Raw genomic sequence first — 20,371 nt, forward strand, 5'->3', positions numbered from 1 at the left:
GATCCCTGGCCCTGACCCCCACTCTCTGAGGGTGTCTCAGGGGAAGTGGGATATGCATAAATATAACCTTTTCATTTCATACCTCACACTTGTACATACAGTGCAACATGACTATATAATATAATACCCCCCAATTATAACAATACACACAAATCCCCAAAATCAAAAGAAAGGAATTAAGAAATATCAGAACGAGCAATGTCAGAGACTGGAATATAAATACAGTGTATTTAGTATAGTTTTATCTATAAAGGATAACTTTTGAAATGTTTCACTATTTTTATTTGCATGAAATTCACTGAAGAGGATGGTCCTCCCCTTCCTCCTCTGAGGAGCCTCCACTGGGAGGTTAACCTGCAAGAATTTGGGATTTTGCACTTGCAAGTGACTAATAATTCTTCTGGTTAGCCATACCTCGTCATACTCCAGACCAATAGCCTGAGAAGATATACCACTACTACCCAACACCCCCTGCAGCTGTTCTGCAGTAAATCCTTGCAATCCAAAGTACTTCTCTGCTGCTGCCTCCACAACCTCTATGTTCTGTGACTTTCAATCCATTTCTGCAGTATAATTGACAACTGTGGCTATAAATACTAAAAGGCCCACCTTACTGAAGCACATATTCTTCCCATCACTGTCTCTTGGTCTCTGCCTACTCACAGGAATCCTCTCAGGATCCCTCACCCTGTACATATCTTCCTCTTTTTGTCTTCACTGCTTTGGTGTAATATGTTTTCTGTACTACTCCAACCCTGGCAACCTCAGTCTCCCTTTCTCTCACTGGACACCTCCGATCTCCAGCCCCCACAACTAACACACACAACTTTCTCCACCGATACCACACAATCCTTCACATTGACAATCCTGGATGTGGGAATGGGTGCTCTCCTCATTGAACATTCATTTTCCTGATGGTTTTTGATGTCCGTTCATCATGATCCATTAATCGTCATGGCACAGCAAGCTTAATACTAATATCTAAATATACTTTTCTTTCATCAAACATGCATACAACGTTAAAAAGAAAGGAGGACCAAGGCACTCTTCATATAACTAATTATAATGCCCTTATTTCTATGGCATGTTCAATGGAAACAAAGATTACAAACTCTGACGTGGTTTGACTGCATGGCCTTCGTCAGGGAGAACAAAGATACGATAAAGCATCGGAAATCCCCCCCCCCCCCCAAAAAAAAGTTTGAACATGAAATATGACTGGGCAAAGTGGTAAGAGTAGGAGAGCCACCTATTTTATAGTTTGCTAGACCACAGCAAACAAGGAGTCTGAACATGTTGAGGGCAATAATTAAATATGTCCACTAGATGACAGCAAAGGGATGCCTCACGACTACAGTAAAGGTGAGAAATCCTCATCTTCATTTAAATCAGGGAAATTATTGGCCACTAGTTTGTAAATTCAAAAGCTTTCCCTTTGGTTTAGCTGTTTAGGACGGTCCCCTTTTCTAATTGAGTCCGGAACATGATCAATACCCATAGCTTGTAGGGAGGCAGGGTTGCCATGGTGTAAGGACTTGTGCCTTGTCATGGGGTAGTTTTTGTTGCCTACTCGTATGGCATACTTGTGTTCCGCTAAGCGGTCTTGAAGCTGTCTCTTTGTCCATCCAATGTAGAATACAATTTGCAGATGACATGAGTAGTAGTTTTACAGTTATTTAAACACTTAACTTGATACTCGGTTTTAGAAGCTGTGTCAACAAAGTACTTTTTCTGTGGTTGCATTTAAAAGAGCCCCTGGGCTTGTGGTCGAGCCAAGTCTTTTGAGAGTCACCAGGAAAGTAGCTGTGGACTAGTTTGTCATTTAGGGTAGGACATCTCTTAAAGCGTATGACTGGTGGCTCTGGGAAGACTGTGCATAGTAGCGTATCACTTTGGATGATGCAAATATTGTGTGAAAGAATCATGAAATCTGTATTTTTTTATTACCCACAATCCTCTAAAAACAAGATAAGAAATGCAAGGTGATTAAAACCAGAGATTTAATTGGTTGTATGAGAAACAGATCATTTATGTTTTGATGCTACCTTTTCTATAAACGGAAATCTCTACAAGTGTTTTCACACCACTCTTAAAAACACGAATATTTAGGTTGAGTGTTTCAGAGAACTTAATTGCTGTGAATTAAAACACTTAAATTGGGTTTACATACAAACACCAGATCTCAACTTATTGCCTGCCCTACTGTACAGCACCCGCTGTCACAGGAAGGCCAAGAAGATCATCAAGGCGCTCAGTCATCGGAGCCACAGCAATTTCACCCTGCTACCATCGAGAAGATTGAGACAGTATAGGTGTATCAAAGCTGTGACCGAGACCGAAAAACAGCTTCTGTCTCCAGGCCATTAGACTATTACAGACGAGTCACCACTAGCTGGCCCCCACCCTGATCTTAGTCACTGGGAGGGGGGCAGCCAAAAATGCAATTACAGAATTTGGGGTGTACACTTGATTTGATGTAGCTAACTTTAAGTAACTATTCATTGTTGAAGACTTTTATAACGCTACCAAGATAGAAAAGCAAGTTACAAATATATAGTTCAATGTTATACATTTTCTAGAAATTAGATATTACAAAGTTTGTAGTGGGCATTAACTGTTTGGTGTTAGCTGAAGTAGTGTTACTGTTTGTAGGTAGTTAAGGCACAGAACAAGCAAAAAACGAGCTAACGTTAGTCAGCAAGTTAACAGTTGTCATTAGTTTTCTAATCAATACTGGAGAATATAGATAAAATATAATTGAGTGAGGTTATTAATTATAGCTAACCCATTACTCTTCACTTAATACACTATATACAGTGCCTTGCGAAAGTATTCGGCCCCCTTGAACTTTGCGACCTTTTGCCACATTTCAGGCTTCAAACATAAAGATATAAAACTGTATTTTTTTGTGAAGAATCAACAACAAGTGGGACACAATCATGAAGTGGAACAACATTTATTGGATATTTCAAACTTTTTTAACAATTCACAAACTGAAAAAATGGGCGTGCAAAATTATTCAGCCCCTTTACTTTCAGTGCAGCAAACTCTCTCCAGAAGTTCAGTGAGGATCTCTGAATGAGATCAGGAAATCAGCTCCAAGTGATTTTTAATTAAGAAATCTGTTCAAGTATTCCCAAGCATAATAGAGGTACCTGATTGTCTACAAATGTAAGCAAGCTTTGAATATTTTAGTCAAATATTATATCTGTTCGGGCTTCTTGCGGTCAATTTGCAGTCTAACATTATTTGTAATTATATTTTGGCCTCTAGTCCGCTCAAGAAAAAAATTGGCAATCGGCTGAATCTAGTTGATGATGTCACGTTCTGACCTTTATTTCCTTTGTTTTGTCTTTTTTTTAGTATGGTCAGAGCGTGATTTGGGGTGGGCAGTCTATGTTTGTGTTTCTATGTTTTTCTATTTCTGTGTTTGGCCTCATATGGTTCTCAATCAGAGGCAGCTGCTTATCGTTGTCCCTGATTGAGAACCATATTTAGGTAGCCTGGGCTTCACTGTTGGTTTGTGGGTGTTTGTTTCCGTGTGTGTGTTTGTCGCCACACGGTACTGTTTCGGTTTGGTTATTTCATGTATTCGTTTATGGTTTTTGTATTCCATAGTGTTCAGTGCTTTTCTTATTAAAATCGTCAACATCTTGGTCCGATACTTACTCCTCTTCAGACGAAGAGGAGGAAATCTGCCGTTACAGATGATCCCTCAAATCAAATCACATTTTATTTGTCACATGCGCCGAATACAACAGGTGTAGCCCTTACAGTGATTTGAGGTAATATGTACATGTAGGTAGATGTAGTGACTATGCAAAGATAATAAACAGAGAGTAGCAGAAGCATAAAATAGGGGATTGGGTAGCCCTTTGATTAGCTGTTCAGGAGTATTATGGCTTGGGGGTAGAAGCTGTTAAGAAGCATTTTTGACCTAGACTTGGTGCTCCGGTACTGCGTACCGTGCGGTAGCAGAGGGAACAGTCTATGACTAGGGTGGCCTTCCTCTGACACTGCCTGGTATAGAGGTCCTGGATGGCAGGAAGCTTGGCCGCAGTGATGTACTGGGCCGTTTGCACTACCCTCTGTAGTGCGTTGCAGTCGGAGGCAGAGCAGTTGACATACCAGGCAGTGATGCAACCAGTCAGGATGCTCTCGATGTTGCAGCTGTAGAAACTTTTGAGGATCTAAGGACCCATGCCAAATCTTTTCAGTCTCCTGAGGGGGAATAGGCTTTGTCTTGCCCTCTTCACGTCTGTCTTAATGTGTTTGGACCATGATAGTTTGTTGGTGATGTGGACACCAAGGAACTTGAAGGTCTCAACCTGCTCCACTACAGCCCAGTTGATGAGAATGGGGGCATGCTCCTTTTCATGTAGTCCACAATCATCTCCTTTGTCTTGATCACTTTGAGAGAAAGGTTGTTGTCCTGGCACCACACGGCCAGGTCTCTGACCTCCTCCCCATAGGCTGTCTCATCGTTGTCTGTGATCAGGCCTTCCACTGTTGTGTCATCTGCAATATTGATGATGGTGTTGGAGTGGTGCCTGGCCATGCAGCCGTGAGTGAACAGGGAGTACAGGAGGAGACTGAGTACGCACCCCTGAGGGGCCCCCTTGGTGAGGATCAGCATGGCGGATGTGTTGTTACCTACCCTTACCAGGTGTTTGGTCCTTAGTTTAGTGATGAGCTTTGAGGGCACTATGGTGTTGAATGCTGAGCTGAAGGCTCCCACCACCGCAATTGTATCAGTATTATGTGTAGGCAATTAAGTTTCTCTCTCTCTTCTCTCTCCTCTCTCACTCTCTCTGGTGTATCTATCTATGTGTGCATGTAAGACTTCCCATCACCAGCTGAGGGCAGTCTAGTGACACTTACTTGCCACAGTCTTTGGATCTCTTCCTGTGCTTCCTCCTACTGGGATGGATGCTGACTCTGGGACTGCGGAGACAGAGCAGGGAAAGGAGTGGTGCTTGAATTAAGAAATCCACAGGAACAAACATTTTTACCGTTTTACCGTTACTGTACTGTCAAATAAAGTGCTACATAATTACAGGTCTGTATCCATAGAAGTAATCATTTATTTCCTCACCTCTCATTCAAATGCATCTTCCTGAGTCTAAAAACAAGACGACAGGCGATATGAGTCTCATCAGGTTAATTCACAATCATTAGCGAGCACCATTTCAAAAGGTTTGGCAACGGAAAATGAAAGCAAGCTTTTCTTATTCGATATGGTCGAATCGGCCTGTTGCTTCCATCTCGTTCCCAGTGAATAAAACCCAGTTTTAAAGAGAATGTGCCTGGGTGAAAGTGCTGTTCATATTTTGAATGACTTCGATTGCATTACATGTCAGACGATATTATGCTTAATTATCTGCAATCACACGTCCGATGCTCCACAAACGTCAGCTCAACGTGCTGTCTTCTCAGTCTGATTTTCCCTCATCAACTGACACACAGACAAACACACAGAGGAAAGCACAAACGCATGCGTTGAGTTGAGGTGAAGAAGACAGCTCTTTCTGTCTGTGCACTCAAAGGTGTAGACCGGCACTGGATGTTTTACAGGAACGTACACTTCCGGTCAAAAGTTTTAGAACACCTACTCTTTCAAGGGTTTTTCTTAATTTTTGACTGCTTAGTGAAACTACATTGTACAAGTAGAACGTCTCAAAACAGTACGGTGGTCATTATGGTCAAACAGTTCTATTTTTATTTCATTAGACCAGAGGACAGTTCTCCCAAAATAATGATCTTTGTCCCCATGTGCAGTTGCAAACGGCAGTCTGGCTTTTTTTTATGGCAGTTTTGGAGCAGTGACTTCTTCCTTGATGAGCGGCCTTTCAGGTTATGTGGAGCAGTGACTTCTTCCTTGATGAGCGGCCTTTCAGGTTATGCCGATATAGGACTCGTTTTACTGTGGATATAGATGCTTTTGTACCTGTTTCCTCTAGCATCTTCACAAGGTCCTTTGCTGTTGTCCTGGATTGATTTGCACTTTTCGATCCACAGTACGTTCTCTAGGATACAGAACGTGTCTCCTCCTTGAGCGGTATGACGGCTGCGTGGTCCCATGGTGTTTATTTGTACAGATGAATGAGGTACCTTCAGGCGTTTGGAAATTGCTCAAAAGGATGAACCAGACTTGTGGAGGTCTACAATTGTTTTTATGAGATCTTGCCTGATTTCTTTTTATTTTCCCATGATGTCAAGCAAAGAGGCACTGAGTTTGAAGGTAGGCCTTGAAATACATCCACAGGTACACCTCCAATGGACTCAAATGATGTCAGTTAGCCTATCAGAAGCTTCTCATGCCATGGCGTCATTTTCTGGAATTTTTCAAGCTGTTTAAAGGCACAGTCAACTTAGTGTATGTAAACTACTGACACACTGGGATTGTGATATAGTGAATGATAAGTGAAGTAATCTGTCTGTAAACAATTGTTGGAAAAATGACTTGTGTCAAGCACAAAGTAGATGTCCTAACCGACTTGCCAAATCTATAGTTTGTTAACAAGAAATTTGTGGAGTGGTTAAAAGCAAGTTTTAATGACTCCAACCTAAGTGTATGTAAACTTCCACCATCAACTGTAGAAGCTGTTTTTCTCTCGTTCACAGCTTTGATGCACCAATACTGTCTCAATCTTCTAGATGGTAGCAAGGTGAACATGCCTTGGCTCGGGTGACTGAGGTACTTGATATAATCGCCTCAACCTTCCTGTGAAAGTGGGTGCTGTACAGTTGGGCAGGCAGTAAACTGAGATCTGGTGTTTGTATGTAAACTCAACGTAAGTGTTTTAATACACAGAAATTAAGTGTTAAACCTACATATTGGAATTGTTAAGAGAGTGTTGTAAAAACATTTTTTTTTGTGGGGGTTTCAGTGCATGTAAAAGGCAGCATCAAAACACAATAACACAATCAATGGTTGAGAAATGCAAATGGTTAAAGCATAATATTTATTGATTTTAAGGGCCCATTGAGAATATTTTTCGTAGAATTCCACCTTTATTTGTTTCTATGCTTTATTAAGACAGATTGGAAACAGGAGGGCAGTAAGATGGTACATTTCTTTGGAATTGTACCCTCTCAACCACATAGCTACACTGTAAGAATTTATTCTGGGGTGAATTGAAATTTACAACAAAATACACAAAACAATTATAATATATATAGCGAATTCGGAAAGTATTGAGACCCATTCACTTCTTCCACATTTTGTTACGTTACAGCCTACACATAATACCACATAATGGCAACGAAAAACAGAAATACATGACTTACATAAGTAATCAGACCCTTGGCTATGAGACTCGAAATAGAGCTCATGTGCATCCTGTTCCATTGATCATCCTTGAGATGTTTGGACAACTTGATAGGAGTTGTTGGAATTGTCCGTAGAGCTCAGAGTCAGGATTGTGTTGAGCCACAGATCTGGGGGAAGGTACCAAATAAACGTCTGCAGCATTGAAGGTCCCCCAAGAACACGGCGGCCTCCATCATTCTTAAATGGAAGAAGTTTAGAACCACCAAGACTCTTCCGGGAGCTGGCCTCTCGGGCCAAACTGAGCAATCGGGGGAGAAGGGCCTTGATCACTCTGACAGAGCTCCAGAGTTCCTCTGTGGAGATGGAAGAACCTTCCAGAAGGACAACCACCTCTGCAGCACTCCACCAATCAGGCCTTTATGGTAGAGTGGCAAGACGGAAGCCACTCCTCAGAAAAAGGCACATGACAGCCTGCTTGGAGTTTGCCAAAAAGCACCTAAAGGACTCTCAGACCACAAGAAACAAGATTATCTGGTGTGATGAAACCAAGATTGAACTCTTTGGCCTGAATTGTGGAAATTGGATGTTCAGTAAATTGTTATGGGTAGTGCAAGTGTATTGCCTAATGTGAAAGCTGTGTAATGTACTGGATTTTACAGTACTGTAACATACTACATTCAAAGGGCAATTTTGAAACATGTATCATATTTTTTTTTGCTATTGGATTAATTGGTTGTTAAAATAACTAAACACAATATCTGCCAATTAATTTCCAGCAATATTGCCACTGTCTGTCTGTGTGATGCTCGCGTTTGTCTATCACTCCGTGTGAAGCCAGTTGACGTGATAACCATCTATTGGGTTGACAGAAATACTTTCTTTCCGCAAAACCTTCTCATGTTATAGATGCTCTATGCAGAAATCACTCTTTCCATTTCCTGGTTGTTTATGTGACAAAACAAGCAACTATAGCGAGGGGAATCATTGTACCATCTAAACCGCTGTGGAATATCTTTTCCATAACTAAACATATTGTGTTTTCCTCTGTTTGAAGCTGTTGTACAAAACCAAAAGTAAAATACACAAAAGCAAAACTCAAGCGCGGCAAGCATAGAAATAGTGCACATAGAACATATGTACCGCTTCTTAGACTTGCTCTCAATAAGAATGACAGATCAACATATTTCAGCAAAATAAATTATCCATCATAATAAATGAAACAAGCTAATTAAGAGAGACAAGTTAGGCCAGAACAACATTTTGCAAATAGCGATAAGAAGAGTAAAAAAAACACTCAAGATCAAATGGCAAATCAAGATCTACATTAAAAAAAGTAAATCTATGGACCTTTTGTTATTAAATCTATGGACCTAAAGTAGTCTAACAGTCATAGCTGCCAACGAGTAGGTGGCTTTATCTCAAACGCCTGCTCTTTTATGTACTATACAAAGCTGCAAGCTAAACAATGAGCAGCTATAAAATATACAGTCATTTAAACAACAGAACAGTCATTATTGAAAAGAAGCTTTGGTTCAGCAGTAGAATAGCAAACACCATGGGTGCCACATCCCCCCCCACATTCTGAAATAGCATTTTTGTCCCCCCCCCCCCCAGTTTTATCATTGGAATGTGATACAAAACGAGGCAATGGTGTGCTTTAGGACCATGCGGACGCCTCGAGTGGGCGGGTAAGCTGTTTGGAGTGTTTATCCGATCGGTCCCCCCCGATTCAAAAACCAAAGTTGCGCCCAGTATTAAAATACATGTTCCATTTGTTTTAACCTATACATTAGGATTTGGGACAAAAGGCATCTGAAAATAAGGATTATCCTGATCCTGCTACTAACTCAATAGTTATTGAATTGGTCCGTATCAGTGGACGCTATCGAGGTCTCTATTTGACAGGTCTGTGAGAATGACCTACAAAGAAACCCTGAACTTATATCAGCGCAACAGTTGCAGGGGAATTTTCTCCCATAACAACTGTGCCTCGAAAAGGTTTTCTGGGTGAATATTTTTTTAAACTTTCATTTTGTTTAAATGTCCTCTTCATGAGTTATCATTTTGGCTTCTCAGTGACTTCCAGTTTTGTTCCGTCATGCTGTGTCAACATTCCCGCTGGCAGCCATGCGATGTAACTGGAGTGAATCATAAACGGATGCCATTTCAGAGTTGTCTCTACGCGACTCCAGTTCTGGTATACCTCTTCGCTCCTCCTAGACACGGAGAGGGAGGTAGGGAGGAAGGAAGGAATGAGAGGTACAGGGAAAAAGGGACAGAGAAAGTGGGTAGGAAAGCACCAACAACAAAAAATAATAATATGTTTCATTATTAGATACTTTGTGCCAGGGGAAAGAAACAAGACACATCTGACGCTCTCTTGTCTACTTTCATTTTTCTGCAATAGGGAACTCAACTGTCATCACAACACATCTAGGATCTTTCCTACAACTAGTGGGTGGAACCACAAAGCCTAACTTTAAAAGTCCACAGACTTTGCACATGCTCTAAAAGACTATATGAAGATCGAAGGCATTACTATATACCATATGTGCTGCGTTGCTTCTCATTGTGCAACCCAACCATATGATATGGGCAAAACTGCTTGCAATGACATCAGGCCTGGTATCAAACTCAGGTGGTATGTGCAATTCAAGACTTAAAAATCACCTTGGACAATATGACAGGATCATTCAGTCTTTCAGGCCTACAGATAGAAGATGTTTTCATAGTGTTCAAGCTTACAGTTGTAGACATGAGGGCTGCAAAAGCTGGTTTATTGTCTATCAGCCTGTAGCATTATTACTAACCTGGTTATCTGTTTGTTTTATGTAAATAATCGTTGCATACTCATTGTCAACTTGCACTCCTTCGGATGAATCTATGAAGACAAATAAAGTCAATTAGATATAAGGCGGGGGTGTGACTAACTGACAGAGACGTACAGACGCTCATCTCCTGAACAGGTTCTGTAAACCCTCACGACTACTGCTACGATGGGTACCTGTCTCTCTGCTGGCGGTCTTTTTGGCACCATAGAAGCCAATCTTTAAAGTAATGATTGTCAGAGTGTGTTTGTGTGTGTGAAGGTCTGAGATGATAATAATACTGTCTGACCAAGCAGAGGAAGTGTGCCACTTTATTTGACCTGCATCCTGTGTTCAAGTAAACAGTTCCTACTTTTTCCAAAATACTATTCTTGATAATAAAAAAAGGCAGATGATGACTTGTTTTGACTGACCTCAGACCTCTAAAAGATGAATACCTGCCTTGTGAGTGTTCATTTCCCCTCTTCTTTCGATTGATTGCAAGTCCAACCAGTCCTGAGGCCACCATAACGCAGAATACAGCAATAATAAGCATACCCCATGTCCTCTCATTCATGTCTGAAATAAATAAAAACAAGGAAACGATTTGTGTAAAGTATGTTTTAAATGGGCTGAACTAATAGTTCCACTTAATTATTTTGGTAGTTGCTATTTTCTGGATGGCTTTAATTCAGAATTGATACTCTTACCTGTCTCCTTGGGATGGCCATCTTCACTGCAACATTTTGGGACAAGAACTGTCTCATTGCTGACAGGGTTGGAAGCCACACAGCTGTAGGTGGAGTTGTAGTCCTTTCCCTCTACCTCCAAACGGAGAGAGAGATCAGTGATGAGATCAGGACTGCTGGTCTGGGTTAGTATTTCCTCTCCCCTGTACAAGGTCAAGGTCACCTCTTTTTCATTGTCCACAGAACACACCACACTACAGGAGCTGCTGTCACACTCTGTCACCTGAGGTTTGGAAACAACATCTGGAAGACAAATAGCAAATACATTGGAGGAATGGAACTTATATTGAATGTTTTTGTAATATAGCACACATACACACACACACACACTCTCACACTCTCACACACACACACACACACACACACTTACAGTAAAGAGTGAGGTTAAATTTAGGTATCCTCTTCTCTCCGTCTTTATTCTCCACAGAATAAACCCCAGCATCTTCTATCTGTAGATCTGACAGACTGAATAATCCTGTCACATTGTCCCAGTGAAGGCGATTTTTAAATCTCCCATCTGAATCTATATGGCTTTGTCCATTGATCACACTTGCAGTAGTGTCTTCTCCATACCTTACATATCCAGTTTTAAACACTCTCTCTGGAAAAGATAAAGTCTTTCCCACGATGCCTTTCACCTCCTGAGTCTCAGTGTTGACTGTTTGCTGGGAAGCACAGAGAACTGTGGACAGAGAGAGACTTGATATCAACACAATAGCAGTATTCCAGGAGGTCTGCTTAACAGTCACACAATAAATCTCACAATACCTGGATAAGTGCTTAACATGTCAGTAACCGCATCCATATGATATTGCAATCTGATGTCACAAGATAACAATGACATTCAATCATTAGTAGATTTGTGCAGCACGTCTACAATGTAGTAGCCTGGAACAACACTATTGACTTGAGTATCACAGGTCTTCTTAGCTAATAACAGGTCTGATGTGATGGTGAAGGTCAGGAAACAAAGTTTAAGGACTGGTAGTTTAATATTTGGTCTGTAGTTGAGTTCACATACATTCTCTGAGCAAGGGAAAATCTTTCACCAATTGATTGTTTTCTTTTCCTACAAAATAAAACATTCAAGTATCATTGAAAAGCAAATGATAGAGGGATATTCAACACATTTCCATTAGCTAAACAGGTGAGGCTCAAAACGGTGCCTCACCTGCCCTGAATGACGGGGAGCCGCTGTTCATGCCACAAGAGGTACTGGATCCTGGAAAATAGGTTTCGGAATGAAACAGTCCAAAACTGAGAGGTGGTGGATCCTGTTCTCATATGAAGCACTGGTTTCATTGTCACATCCTCTGAAGAGACATAGGCTTACTGTATGTGGTTAGGTTACCCAGGTTATTAGCTCAATGTACATAATGTATTTGTCCTTCTATAGTGAACTGTATAAATTGTCTGTACAGTGTGGTCGGGAATTATTGGATCACATGATAAAGATGAGCAAAAAAAAACTATATACTGAACTATATTGCACACTCCAAACATTGAAAAATATATTATTTTATACAAATTCAATTGTTCAGATTAAGAGATTTGTTTTACAAGTAATACAAAAAATGGAGAAAAAAAAGATGGGGGTCACGATAATTGTATTTCCTGTTTTCAATACTCCAGCAAGGATAACGACACTGAGCCTTTTTATAAAATGTTTTATGAGATTGGAGAACACATAGGGAGGGATCTTAGACCATTCAAAAACAAATCATGAGGTGGCTCTCCGGGGACTTTAATGGAGGAAAACTTAAATCGTTTTTACTAAACTTCTATCAGCATGTTAAATGTGCAACCAGAGGGGAAAAAACTCTGGACCACCTCTACTCCACACACAGAGACACATACAAAGCTCTCCCTCGCCCTCCATTAGGTAAATCTGACCATAATTCTATCCTCCCGATTCCTGCCTACAAGCAAAATGTAAAGCAGGAAGCACCAGTGTCTAGATCAATAAAAAAGTGGTCAGATGAAGCAGATGTTAAGCTACAGGACTGTTATGCTAGCTCAGACTGGATTATGTTCTGGGATTCCTCCGACACCACATCAGTCACTGGCTTCATCAATAAGTGCATCGATGACGTTGTCCCCACATTGACCCTACGTAACTCAACCACAATCGGTGGATTACAGGCAACATCCATACTGAGCTAAAGGCTAGAGCTGCAGCTTTCAAGGAGCATAAAGTCATTTATAAACTTATAAGAAATCCCGCTATGCCCTCCGACAAAACCATCAAACGGTCAAAGCGTCAATACAGGACTAAGATCGAATCATACTACACCGGCTCTGACGCTCGTCGGACATGGCATGGCTTGCAAACTTTCAAAGACTACAAAGTGAAGCACAGCCGAGAGCTGCCCAGTGACGCGAGCCTACCAGACGAGCTAAACTACTTCTATGCCCGTTTCGTGGCAAATAACACTGAAACATCCATGAGAGCACCAGCTGTTCTGGAAGACTGTGTGATCATGCTCTCCGCAGCCGATGTGAGTAAGACCTTTAAACAGGTCAACATTCACCGGCCCGCAGGGCCAGATGGATTACCAGGACGTGTACTGCGCTGACCAACTCACAAACAGCTCCCTCTGAAGCTGGATCCTGGACTTCCTGATGGGCCGGCCCTAGGTGATAAGGGTAGGTAACAACACATCCGCACGCTGATCCTCAACACAGGGGCCCCTCAAGGGTGCGTGCTCAGTCCCCTTCTGTACTCCCTGTTCACTCATGACATCACGGCCAGGCACGACTCCAACACCATCATTAAGTTTGCAGATGACACAAAAGTGGTAGGTCTGATCACCGACAACAACCAGACAGTCTATTGGGAGGAGGTCCGAGACCTGGCCGTGTGGTGCCAGGACAACAACCTCTCCCTCAATGTGATCAAGACAAAGGAGATGATTGTGGACTTCAGGAAAAAGATGACTGAGCATGCCCCCATTTTCATCAATGGGGCTGCAGTGGTTGAGAGCTACAAGTTCCTTAGTGTCCACATCACCAACAAACTAACATGGTCCAAGCACACCAAGACAGTCATGAAGAGGGAATGACAAAACCTATTCCTCCTCAGGTGACTGAAAAGATTTAGCATGAGTCCTCAGATCTTCAAAAGGTTTTACATCGAGAGCATCCTGACTGGTTGCATCACTGCCTGGTATGTCAATTGCTCGGAATCCAACTGCAAGGCAATACAGAGGGTGGATGCTAACGGCCCAGTACATCACTGGGGCCAAGCTTCCTGCCATTCAGGACTTGTAAACCAGGTGGTGTCAGAGGAAGGCCCTAAAAATGATCAAAGACTCCAGCCAACATAGTCATAGACTGTTCTTTCTGCTACCACATGGCAAGCAGTACCCAGAGCGCCAAGTCTAGGTCAAAGAGGCTCCTCCTTCTAAACACCTTCTACCCCCAAGCCATAAGACTGCTTAACATCTAATCAAACGGCTACCCAGACCATAACCCCCCTCCCCCGCTACACTCTGTTGTTATCATCTATGCATAGTCACTTTAATAACCCTACCTACATGTACATATAACCGGTGCCCCAGCACATAGACTCTTTACCGGTACCCCTCTGTATATAGTCTCGCTATTGTTTTTTACTACTGTTTTTAATTACTTACATCTTTTATTTCTTATTCTTATCCGTATTTCTTAAAACTACATTGTTTTTAGGGGCTCATAAGTATGCAATTCACTGTAAGGTTGTATTCGGCGCATGTGACTAATACAATTTGATTTGATTTTGATTTACATTTTTTGGGGGGGTGTGTAGGCCTGAGAGTGTAACTGTACAGTGCTTTTGTGAAACATTGTTTTCACATTTTCTAAGCGAATGAGATATGCAAATTGGTAAAGATTAACATGATCTTCATCATCACCGATTTGCATACTAAGGGAGCCTCCAGCGTACATACTCCAGGCACATGATAATAAAGTATGCATACGGTATAAGCCTAATATCTTTCTATGTTTGTGTCTCACCCACACAAACTCACATACCAAACATAATTTCATCGAAAATGGTTTAGGATCCTATTCACTAGAATTTTCGACTAGAATGTAATTGACTTTAAATCATTAACACTTACCATATGACTTGCAAGAGAGAAAACATCAATTTCTCCAATTCTAAACATTTTATTTGATGTGGATAATGTTTTTGAGGCCCAAAGACTATTTTACATGGAAAACAAGATGACTTTATTCATTTGCAAAAATGTTTAAAAAATAAAGTTTTTGCTTTGTCATTATAGGACATTGTGTGTAGATTAATGACGGGGGAAATCATACATTTTACAATAGGGCTTATGGTTGAAATTACGATATTATGTTTTTAATAATGTTTATGTATCGAATGGTTGTAATTGATTTCGGAATGTCTAAAATTGTCATTTGGGGTATCAGGTTGATCGTGGAGGTTTACACTGCTAAATGTATAGTAATTTAGACTAAGAATGCTTTGAGATACTGATCTGTAATTATGATCATGATTAGGAAGTTAATATTAGAATTGTGGATAATTATACTGTATGTTAAATGTACATTCTGCCAGAGTCGGTGTGCATTAAGTTGAGGGTTTTGTCTTTAAGTGATAGCTTAACTGATGTGAAACACTAAGCATTGTCATTCTAAATTCGGGTTGAGTAATGAATTGGGGTTTAATTATGATTTTTAAGTAAATTATATTATTTTAACTGACTGATTGATTTGAGTAAGATAAGAGTATGTTAACAACCTTATGAGCGGAGCAACTAATGTATTATGAATTGATTGTTTTGATTGTTGTTATGTTAATGCACTCCTGACTATGGGATAGTGTTCACACCAGTTCAACGATACGAAATAACGGGGAAATGCGCCAGAGTTCAGATAAACCAATTTGTTGTGAAAGCCCCATAAGATTTGAAAAGCTATGCCTCCCCTGGACAGGCACTGTGAGCCTAAACACAGTGAGCCTGTGAGCTCTGTGAGTTAATTTCAAATGACTAGCTACAGTCTCAGTCTCCGAGAATTATAAAAGGTTGTCTGCCTGTTGTTTCCAAAAGATTGTTAATCTCTCATCTCAATTAGTTTATGAATCAATAAAGTATTGGCATACTCTGTAGTTGGTGTATAGATCACACACACTTTTATAGCCTACACCTCTTTCATCCCATGAAATTGCTCTTTTTTAGAAACTAGTCTCTGTCTGTATCTATCCCTTAATGTAAATATTCCCATTCGGTCTGTGCTACACACACTACAGCCCTAGTCTTGGCTCCCTTGTCAAGAAACACAACAAGCGTACAAACGTATGATAGATCAAAAGTTACCAATTAAAACATTGAACACTTTGTGTTAGTGAAGCAAATCAGTAACAACAAAAGAAACATACCATCAATTACGAAACATAGCAGCATGAGCCTTGTCCATCCAAACAAACGGTTCATTGCTCTAAAGCTCGAGCTGTTCAGATGTGTGCAAGATGTGATCTTGTCCTTGTACAGAGGAGAGAATAGACTCAACCAGACCAGCAGCTCCCTGGGCTGTATTCATTACGCCGATTCTGTTACTTAAAATGTAAGCAAACGGAACAGGTAGGGACCTACCTGACATTGTCCAATAGAAACTCTAGTTCTAGTTGCAACAGTTTGGATTAATGATTACACACCTAATATCATTACCAACCTCTCTCCCTCTGGAGGTAGAGAGAGGAGATTACAACTCCATCTACAGTGGTGTAGCTGTCAACCCTGTCAGTAATCACATCATCACCATCAACAACAGAACACCCTGTGGAGACGGAGGCCTTGGAGAAGACGCATTTGTGAGAAATCATATAATCCATTATTGCCATCAGCTCTGAGCTCATTACACATATAATGCCCATCCTTCTTGAGATAGACCGGTTAGTAGACTTGTTGTGTAGTGACGAACCAAAGTGTATGTTGTTAAAGCGCACCTTCTAGTGGAGAAAATAGAGAATTCCACTGTGAATGGTTTGCACTTTGAATGATCTTGTATGGTAGACTGTGTTCTATTATGTGAGATATGAACTCTGAGTGCACAAAACGTGAGGAACAACTGCTCTTTCCATGGCATAGACTGACCAGGTGAATCCAGGTGAAAGCTATAATACCTCATTGAGGTCACTGTTAATCCGATTCAATCAGTGCTAGGTTTTCACACTCAACAGTTTCACGGTGTGTATCAAGAATGGTCCACCCCCCAAAGGACACAACTGTGGGAAGCACTGGAGTCCACATGGGCCAGCATCCCTGTGGACCCCTTTGACACCTTGTATAGTCCATAACTCGGCGAATTGAGGCTCTTCTGAGAGAAAACGTGGGTGCAATCTGAATATTAGGAAGGTGTTCCTAATGTTTTGTTAACTCAATGCATTCAGAAAGTATTCATACCAATTGATTTATTCCACATTTTACAGCCTAAATTCAAAATAGATTAAATACAGTGGGGCAAAAAAGTATTTAGTCAGTCACCAATTGTGCAAGTTCTCCCACTTAAAAAGATGAGAGAGGCCTGTAATTTTCATCATAGGTACACTTCAACAATGATAGACAAAATGAGAAGAAAAAAATCCAGAAAATCACATTGTAGGATTTTTAATGAATTTATTTGCAAATTATGGTGGAAAATAAGTATTTGGTCACCTACAAACAAGCTAGATTTCTGGCTCTCACAGACCTGTAACTTCTTCTTTAAGAGGCTTCTCTGTCCTCCACTCGTTACCTGTATTAATGGCACCTGTTTGAACTTGTTATCAGTATAAAAGAGACCTGTCCACTACCTCAAACAGTCACACTCCAAACTCCACTATGGCCAAGACCAAAGAGCTGTCAAAGGACATCAGAAACAAAATTGTAGACCTGCACCAGGCTGGGAAGACTGAATCTGCAATATTTAAGCAGCTTGGTTTGAAGAAATCAACAGTGGGAGCAATTATTAGGAAATGGAAGACATACAAGACCACTGATAATCTCCCTCGATCTGGGGCTCCACGCAAGATCTCACCCCGTGGGGTCAAAATGATCACAAGAACGGTGAGAAAAAATCCCAGAACCACACAGGGGGACCTAGTGAATGACCTACAGAGAGCTGGGACCAAAGTAACAAAGCCTACCATCAGTAACACACTACGCCGCCAGGCACTCAAATCCTGCAGTGCCAGACGTGTCCCCTGCTTAAGCCAGTACATGTCCAGGCCTGTCTGAAGTTTGCTAGAGAGCATTTGCATGATCCAGAAGAAGATTGGGAGAATGTCATATGGTCAGATGAAACCAAAATATAACTTTTGTTAAAAACTAAACACGTCGTGTTTGGAGGACAAAGAATGCTGAGTTGCATCCAAAGAACATCATACCTACTGTGATGCATGGGGGTGGAAACATCATGCTTTGGGGCAGTTTTTCTGCAAAGGGACCAGGACGACTGATCCGTGTATAGGAAAGAATGAATGGGGCCATGTATCGTGAGATTTTTAGTGAAAACCTCCTTCCATCAGCAAGGGCATTGAAGATGAAACGTGGCTGGGTCTTTCAGCATGACAATGATCCCAAACACACCGCACGGACAACGAATGAGTGGCTTCGTAAGAAGCATTTCAAGGTCCTGGAGTGGCCTAGCCAGTCTCCAGATCTCAACCCCATAGAAAATCTCTGGAGGGAGTTGAAAGTCCGTGTTGCCCAGCAACAGCCCCAAAACATCACTGCTCTAGAGGAGATCTAGGATTATCCAGGATTATCCGCTTCGATGACCGAGACCCCAGACCAGCCTGGTGACAGAAAGACAAGCTAGCTGCAAGCAGGTCAGTGTGGGACAAGTGGATGGACCGCCTTCCCCTGTTTTACAACCCTGGGCCCAGCGTTACTGTTGATGAGCAGTTTATGCCATTTAGGGGCCCCTTCAGGCAGTACATACCGTCTAATCCCGCAAAATATGGAATCAAGATCTGGGTTGCCTGTGATGCTGTTTCATCATATGCCTGGAAGCCAGATGGAGGAACCCCTGATAAACACCAAGGGATGCGTGTTGACCTGGACCTGACACAGGTGGCCACAGCATCACATAGGATAACTTTTTTAATTCACACAAGCTGGGACAGTAGCTCCTCAAGAGGATCCTGACGATGGTAGGAACAGTACAAAAAACATGCCAGAGCTCCGACCTCAGCTGTTGAATACATAGAACAGGCCTATCAATCCCTCTAAGTTTCTGTTCACGGCCGACACGTCCCTACTCTCCTACATACCAAAGAAAGGCAAAAATGTGGTACTCACGAGAGCTCTGACCTCAGCTGTTGAATGCATAGAACAGGTCGATCAATCCCTCTAAGTTTCTGTTCACGTCCGACACGTACCTACTGTCCTACATACCAAAGAAAGGCAAAAATGTGGTACTCACGAGTACGCTGTATAGGGATGGGAGATTCTGTGGCCAGGAACATATTTTTTTTTTTAACATAACAAAAACAGAAATTATAATGGATTACAATGCCACAAAAGCAGGGGTGGACAATTTAGACAAGCTAGTGACTGGCTAAAGTTGAAAAAGAAGAACCCTACGCTGGCCACTTGTGATATTCTTCAACATCTTGGGCATCTCGGGAGACAACTCGTTTGTCATCTGGATGGTGTTGAACCCAGATTGGAACAGAGTGAAGCTCCAGAGGAGACATCTCTTTCTCAAGGAGCTGGGCAAGGTATTGGTAAGACCTCAAACCAGAGGAGGCAACATATCCCAAAGACCCCAGTTTCTGCAGCAATCATGAGGACCATTCAGGAGGAGGATGCTGGTGCCCCATCTGCCCAACCCTCAGAACCAACAACTCCCAACAAACACCTGAAGTAAGTGTGAGTGATGTTGTTGCATGTGTGTGTGTCGGACTCTCTTACCTTAGCCTGCTGTAACATTAGAAGTGAGTGAGTGAGATGTTAGTAAAACTCCTGAACTCAGTGTTTTCATCATTCTAGATTGCAGCTGGTAGCAACAAGAAGAAGCGCTGTGATGCGTGTGGACCCAAGAAGGTCTTGGAAGACACAGTACACATGCATCAAGTGCAAGAAATACATTTGTAACACACACACAGTAAAACTCTCTCCCTCATGGTGGATTGGCGCCCCCCCCCTTGGGTTGTGCCGTGGCGGAGTTCTTTGTGGGCTATACTCGGCCTTGTCTCAGGATGGTAAGTTATTGGTTGAAGATATCCCTCTAGTGGTGTGGTGGCTGTGCTTTGGCAAAGTGGGTGGGGTTATATCCTTCCTGTTTGGCCCTGTCCAGGGGGTATCATCGGATGGGGTCACAGTGTCTCCTGACCCCTCCTGTCTCAGCCTCCAGTATTTATGCTGCAGTAGTTTATGTGTCGGGGGGCGAGGGTCAGTTTGTTATATCTGGACTACTTCTCCTGTCTTTTCCGGTGTCCTGTGTGAATTTAAGTGTGCTCTCTCTAATTCTCTCTTTCTTTCTTTTTTTCTTTCTTTCTTTCTTTCTTTCTTTCTTTCTTTCTTTCTTTCTTTCTTTCTTTCTTTCTT

At 41.7% G+C, this 20,371-nt stretch overlaps 1 protein-coding gene across 1 annotated transcript; it reads right to left on the bottom strand.

Annotated features, from left to right (window-relative positions):
* Positions 1–8,880: 8,880 nt before the first annotated feature.
* Positions 8,881–16,356, bottom strand: LOC135506721 (SLAM family member 5-like). The gene is made up of 6 exons (XM_064926062.1): positions 16,219–16,356; positions 11,200–11,511; positions 10,791–11,072; positions 10,543–10,659; positions 10,084–10,154; positions 8,881–9,489 (listed from the first exon to the last, which is right to left on the bottom strand). The coding sequence occupies exons 1-6, from the start codon at positions 16,271–16,273 to the stop codon at positions 9,370–9,372; spliced, it is 957 nt and encodes a 318-aa protein (XP_064782134.1). The 5' UTR covers positions 16,274–16,356; the 3' UTR covers positions 8,881–9,369.
* Positions 16,357–20,371: the final 4,015 nt, after the last annotated feature.

The sequence above is a fragment of the Oncorhynchus masou genome, chromosome 20 (genome assembly GCF_036934945.1).
Source record: "Oncorhynchus masou masou isolate Uvic2021 chromosome 20, UVic_Omas_1.1, whole genome shotgun sequence".
Classification (NCBI taxonomy): Eukaryota; Metazoa; Chordata; class Actinopteri; order Salmoniformes; family Salmonidae; genus Oncorhynchus; species Oncorhynchus masou.